At 49.5% G+C, this 6330-nt stretch overlaps 1 protein-coding gene across 2 annotated transcripts; it reads left to right on the plus strand.

Annotated features, from left to right (window-relative positions):
* The first annotated feature begins 1211 nt into the window (after window positions 1-1211).
* Window positions 1212-5760, plus strand: LOC311578885 (lymphocyte antigen 6A-2/6E-1-like). 2 transcript variants are annotated; one of them, XM_084748950.1, is made up of 4 exons: window positions 1212-1367; window positions 1643-1713; window positions 2893-3009; window positions 5156-5760. In XM_084748950.1, the coding sequence occupies exons 2-4, from the start codon at window positions 1644-1646 to the stop codon at window positions 5380-5382; spliced, it is 414 nt and encodes a 137-aa protein (XP_084605076.1). In that variant the 5' UTR covers window positions 1212-1367; window position 1643; the 3' UTR covers window positions 5383-5760. The 2 variants fall into 2 exon arrangements, with proteins under 2 accessions (XP_084605076.1, XP_084605075.1); XM_084748949.1 differs by having other exon boundaries at window positions 1214-1367; window positions 1632-1713.
* The last annotated feature ends 570 nt before the right edge of the window (window positions 5761-6330 follow it).

The raw sequence follows: 6330 nt of genomic DNA on the forward strand, positions 1-6330 counted from the left end.
TGGGGGCACTTGTAGGATATTTGATTTCATTGTGATCCATGACACTTGAACTGTAAAAGTCTTTCTATCCTTGATCCCACTGTAAACCTGTCTTCTGGTTGAGCCCTAACACACCTTTAATCCAATCCAAAAACTGTTTGTTGTAAATAGGTGATTAAGGTGTGGTCACTAACCTCACACACACCTTTAATCCGAGAGCTCTCTGTATACAGGAATTACTAAAGTTGATCCTAGCTCAAGGGGCAGAGCAAGAAACCAGCTGACTGGGACTAAAGAGTAGGAGGGACTTTGAATTGAGGTGTATTAAGACAGACTGTAGAATTGGAAGGGTCTTTGGTGCTTCATTAGCTTGGGATTTCAGCTTGGCTCTTAGCTCCTCAGCTCCATGGCCTTTGAGCTAGCAAGCCTTTGGTCTTGGGTTTTTTGGCATTTTCCTCCTGGACTGTCAAGTGAGCTAGTGAGCATTTTGTGCCTTTTACATCAGGATTTAAGCTGAGTAGATAGGTCAGCTGGGTGATTTCTCTGCCTCTCTGAGCCTTTATTGGTAAAACAGAACGATCAAGGATTTCCAATTAAAGCAACATACACTGAGATCATTCAACCTCTGAATCAACTGTCCTGTGCTGTGAAAAGCATCTGTGGCTCTAGCTACAAGATGCCAACATCACCTGCAGAACCAGATGGCACCTAGACACATCAGACACTGATTAACATCTCTCATGGCAGCTGTCGTTACTTCCTGGCTCAGGACCCTCACTTTGTGGGCACAAGACCCTGTTGGGGGCTTGCTCACCAGAGCCAGGCTCCAAGCACTTGTCAGTTGCTTATCTGTTTATGAAAGAGGACAGAGGGCTCTGAGCTACTGAATCCCTAAAGAATATTTAGAAACGGGAAACAGCCAGGTGGTGGAGCCAGCATGGGTGGCTCCAGCAGTGCCTGCTTTTCATCCAGCACTCAGGAGGCAGAGCAGGCAGATGGCTGTGAGCTTGAGGCTAGCCTGGTTTATAGAGTAAGTTCTAAGACAGCCAAGGCTACACAGAGAAACCCTGCCTGAAAACCAAAAGGAAACAAAAGCAAAACAAAACAAACTAAAAACAAAACAAGGAAAAGGCTGGACAAGCCGCCTCCTTCCCTTGCTATATAAAGAGCAACTCCTCAATTTCCTCACAAGTCTAAGTTCCCCATGTCAGGAACAAGCCTAGTCAACTCTTGGGTTATAACGTTTTTTGGCATGGAGGAAGTACAGAAAACCCTCTTTTTTAGGAAACCATCTGGGAGGAGCCTAGGGACAGTAGGGTACTTATATCAGCCCACATCTAGCTAAAAGTTTCCACTGTGCCTACAGCCTGGTCACAGACAGGAGTGAGGTGAGGTATCAGGCTGGGCTGTGGGGTGGCAAGCAGAGGGAAGGGCCCTCAGGATAGCGCTGGGTGGGAGCTTGGGATTAGGAAGGGAAGCTGGGTGGTGGTGGAGAAGCAAAGCAGGCAGCTATCTGTTCCTGGGGAAACGTGTGGAGGTTTGGAGGGAGGGAGATTGAATGCCTGAGCCTGTGCAGGGCATGGAGAGCCCAGGGATGTGATTGGGGGCTGTTAACTGGCTCCAACTTCTAATGGTTTGTCTGTCTACCCAAGCTTTCCCTTAGGATGAACAGTTCCCACGCTATGAAGTGCTGTGTGTTCATCCTGTTTGTGGCCCTACTGTGTGCAGAGAGAGGTGAGTTAGAAAATGAGAGAGAGACAGGCTGTTGCCAAGGTGATTTTTAAAAGGAACTAAGTGTTGTGGGTGGACTTGCATTTTCATTGTGTGCCCAGGGCCTGAGGTGTGCTGGGGTCAGGGCATGCCCTTTGGGGATTGGCTTGTGGTATGTGAACCCTGCTATGCTAGGGTGGTTTCCTGGTTCTGTAAACTGGCCAGCGCCGTCCTTGCAACTTTCAGCACAGGCAAGTCAGACTCTTGAACTTCACTACCTCTACCGTGAGTAGCCAGGTGCGGTAAGGAGGAAGATGACACTCCTCAGGACCCATAGCATCAGAAACAATAATTGCACCCTCCTGCCCAGCTCTCATTTCTTTCTTGAGGCCTAGACACACTGTGGCCACCAGGAGGCGCTGTCCTCAGGCTACCCTGCTGCCCTTAACTGCAGCCAGGCTACTGGCTGATGTACTTACAAGCTGGCAGAGGTTTCTTTTCCTGTCCCAGCTGCCAAGTCTAAGAGTTTCGAATCTTGGACTCACTTTGTACACCAGGCTGGCCTTGTGAGTCCAGGACAGCCAAGGCTACACAGAGAAACATTGTCTCAAAGAACCAAAAAAAAGTTTCGAATCCTCAACTCTCATTATATGACCTTCTTATGTCCTAGCAGAGCTACATAAAGTCCCCAAATGCTAGAACGTCTGTACTCTAAGCTGTTCTCAGCCCTCAGATATCCCTATACTTTTAGTTACATCTGTCCTGTGGGAGGTCTGATGGTGAGCCTCAGCTTTGAACTGGCTGTGGGAAGTCCAGTGCATGTCATGCTCCAAGGGCCAGGGGCCAGCTCTGCAGGGGAGGATGGAGGAAGGAGGGCAGAACAGCCTTCCCCATCAGCTGGCCCTTGTGCTGCCCAGTACCTACTCACTCATCCCCTCATCACGTCTTCTGACATCAGCTATCTCCATCTTCCCGCTATGGTGACTGTCTCCCTAATACCTCTTGGGGTCCAGGTCTCTCCTGTGGGGCTGGCTAGGACCCAGCATATTTGAACAAGGGGCTCTTGACTCACTGTTCCCTTTGGTGGAGTGTTCTTGCTCTGTCCTATAGACCAGCAGCTGTGTGGAAATAAAGCCGATGTAGGGGAGGGGTCTGGGTGAAGGAGCCCATGCCCTGGCCCTCATGTGTTGGCTTCCTTCTCAGCTCAGGGACTGCGCTGCTACACTTGCTGGGGGGCTACATCTGAAACTTCCTGCAATATCGTTTCCTGCCCCTACCCTGATGGAGTCTGTGTCACTCAGGATGTGGAAGCCACTGTGGGTGAGTTTACTGTGGTCTGTATGAAGATGGGTGTGGGGTGGCTTGGAAGAAAACATCTCGGCACTTGTTGTGGACCAGTTATTTATAAACCATAGCTCCCCTCACCACAAGTAGAGGACTCCTGGGGCCGGAATGGGGCTCCTGCAAAGTGGGGGTTGTGCCCTGGTGTCCAGGAATGTGCTGGAAGGTGGTCCTAACGCAGGCTGCCCCTGAGGAATTCACGGTTGTCATCACCATCCTCCCCCTCCCTCACCAGTGCAGCCATGAGCTGCTCCTGTCCCTACTCTATGTCTAGGGTCTCACTGGCTCCTGAAGGACCCGGAGACCTGAGAGCATTTAGTGAGTCTTGGCATTTAATGAAGGAATCTGGAGTTTAGGCTGAAGGAATGAGCCTGGAATGTTGATGGAAAAGGGACCTTGGGACAAACCAGATCCCTGGAAGTGTCAGCATCCAGGCATATCCTCCAGATAGACAAGGCAGGAGCAGACCCACCCTCTACTCAGTTTCCTGTTTCCTTGCATAGTGTGACATCTCCTGGAGCAGCCCCCCTAGGTACAGATGCCTGTGGGAACTGCTGGAATCTGAGAGGCTAGCTGCCCTTTCTGCTATGGCACTGGTGATCTTAGACTGTGCCAACCCCCTCCCCCCGGTGTGTGTGTGTGTGTGTGTGTGTGTGTGTGTGTGTGTGTGTGTGTGTGTGTAGTGAATGTGTGTTTATCTATGAGTGTGGATGCATATGTGTGCATGTATGTAGAGTCTGGAGGACACCCTTACGTATCATTTCTTAAGCACTGTCAACTATAACTTACTTTATTCATTTGTTTCATGCATGCGTGCTCTATGTGCATGTATACCTGCATGGAGAAGAGGGCAACATATTCCAGAATGAGATTCCATGTAGGTGCTGGGAATTGAACTCAGGACCTCTGGAAGAGCACATAATACTCTTAACTGCTAAGCCATCTCTCCAGTCCCTAGCCTACTTTTTAGAAAGGATTGTTTAGTTTATTTTATGTGAATGAGTGTGGTGCTCCTAGAATTGCGGTTGTGGATTCTTGTAAACCATCATATGGGTTCAAGATCCAACCCTTGGCCTCTGCAAGAGCAACAAGTACTTTTAACTGCCCAGCCATTCCTCTAGTGGCAACCATGTTGTTTTTGAAACAGGATCTCTCACTGGGATCTGGTGTTTGCCAAGTAGGCTGGGCGGCTGGTTGAGAGCTCCTGGGACCTTCTGCCTCCTCCTCAACACGATGATCATAGGCAGAGCTACCATGCCTGGTTGTCTCTTTACCTGGGTGCTGGGCATTGAACTTGGGTCCTCGGGCTTCCATGCAAGCAGTTCACTGATGGAACCCTCAACACAGTGTGTGTATGTGCATGTGTGTGTGTGTATATGTGTGAGTGCACATGCACTTGTGAGTACAAGTGTATGGAGCCTAGGGGTTGATGGGTTTCTTCCTTGGCATCTGTTTTATTTACTGCAGCAGCATCTCTCACTGAACCCCAAGCTTACAGGCTCAGCTACTCTATCCAGTGAGTTTACCACAGGGATCTGCCATTTTGCCTCCTCAGCACTGAGATTACAAGTAGGCCACCTTGCTGGGCATGGTGATGCACACCTTTAATCCTAGCATTTGGGAAGCAGAGGCAGGTAGATCACTGTGATTGGAGGCCAGCCTGGTCTACAAATGGAGTCTAGGACAGGCAAGTCTATACAGAGAAACCCTGTCATGGAAAACAAACAAACAAAACCAAGTAGGCCACCATCCTGCCCATCTTTGAAGGGCTCTGGGGGTTGGAACTGGGATTCTCACACTTGCACAAATAAGCAGTTTATCCACCAAGCCACCTCACCAGCCCATGGTTTTGTTTTTTTGTTTTGTTTTGTTTCTTAAGACTGGGTCTCACTCCAGCCCCAGGATGGCCTAGAACTCCCCCATGTGGTTCGGGTTGCATTCGAACTCATAAAAATCCTCCTGCTTCCATCTTCCAAATTCTGGAATTACAAGTATGTGCCACCATGTCTGGCTTCAATATGCCTTAGAGACAAGGCTGGGCCACCCAGGCCTGGTGGCATGTGCCTCAGACTTTGGCATGCTCCTTCCTGCATAAGCTGTGAGGTCACTCCTTGATGTCTTGCAGGCTCTCACAAAGTGAAAACAAGAAGCAAGTATTGCCTTCCCACCTGCCCTAGGAATACGATGCCTCTTGAAAATACTCAGATCATGGGTGCTGACATCAGCTCCAACATTTCCTGTTGCAAGGAAGACCTCTGCAATGCAGCAGTTCCCACTGGGGGCAGCACCTGGACCCTGGCAGGGGTGTTTCTGTGCAGCCTGGCCTCAGTCCTCCTGCAGGCCTTGCTGTGATGGCACTTCCTGCTACTCCTGCCCTCCTCCTTGTATCCCAATGTGTAATCACTCCTCCCTTGAGCCCTCTAGTGATGCATTGTGGGTTGTAGGTACTCTGAGGTGGGGGTAGGGTGTAAGACAACTTTTTTAGTCCTTGTTCCAGTCCCTGCTGGGTAGGCGTCCACTTGCCTCTTGGGCTTTCAGATTTGTACCTCCTGGGACCCCATTTTCATGTTGTTCTTGGCCCTGGATGCAGGTGGACAGCACAGGAAAGAGGCAGAATTCCACACTATAATACCACCACTGTGGATGCATAAGTCTCTGGGGTCTTTGGGGCATTCCCAGGGGCTCAATGTCCCCCCTAAGTTGAATCTAATAAACCTTGTATTCTCCCAACCAAGGTCTCCACTTTTCTTTTGCTACACTGAGTCCTGCCTGCCAGTCCACACCTCTGCCCTCTCAGCTAGCCACATAGCTCTCTATGTCCTGTTATCAAGCTAGGAGTGGGGTACCGCTGGGTTTCTTCCCTCAGAGCTGATGCTAGGGGCAGGCAGAGCGTTCTTCCACTTTCCAAAAGCATCTAATTATGCTGAGAAAAGGTCATGTATACGCATAGGTATGATATGCACACACACACACGCACACGCACACACACACACACACACACACACACACACACACACCTCTAGTGTGCATACCCTGTGGTTTCTCTAGAAATTAATATTTTAGGTTCTGAGAAAGAAGTGAATTTACAAGTCCAAAGTATTCACTCTCCTTCAGCTCTAGACACCTGTGACATCTTCAGTATCTGTTATTTGGTCTTTTTGTCCGTCTCAGGCAGTCAGATCATAGCTCAGGCTTTAAGGACAAGTGAGAGTTGATCCATGTGGCTGTTAGCCAAGCATAGCCAATCATGGTGCCCACAGTACACGGTTATAAATGTGTCTACCTCTAACCCAGCAGCAG

The sequence above is a fragment of the Acomys minous genome (genome assembly GCF_964271855.1).
Source record: "Acomys minous genome assembly, chromosome: 12".
Classification (NCBI taxonomy): domain Eukaryota; kingdom Metazoa; phylum Chordata; class Mammalia; order Rodentia; family Muridae; genus Acomys; species Acomys minous.

Bases quoted from the DNA above. Each gene is read 5' to 3' on its own strand.
- LOC311578885 (XM_084748950.1), top strand. From the start codon at position 1,644: ATGAACAGTTCCCACGCTATGAAGTGCTGTGTGTTCATCCTGTTTGTG. The intron at 1,714-2,892 runs GTGAGTTAGAAA...CTTCCTTCTCAG, and splicing joins CCTACTGTGTGCAGAGAGAG to CTCAGGGACTGCGCTGCTAC. The intron at 3,010-5,155 runs GTGAGTTTACTG...GATGTCTTGCAG, and splicing joins GGATGTGGAAGCCACTGTGG to GCTCTCACAAAGTGAAAACA.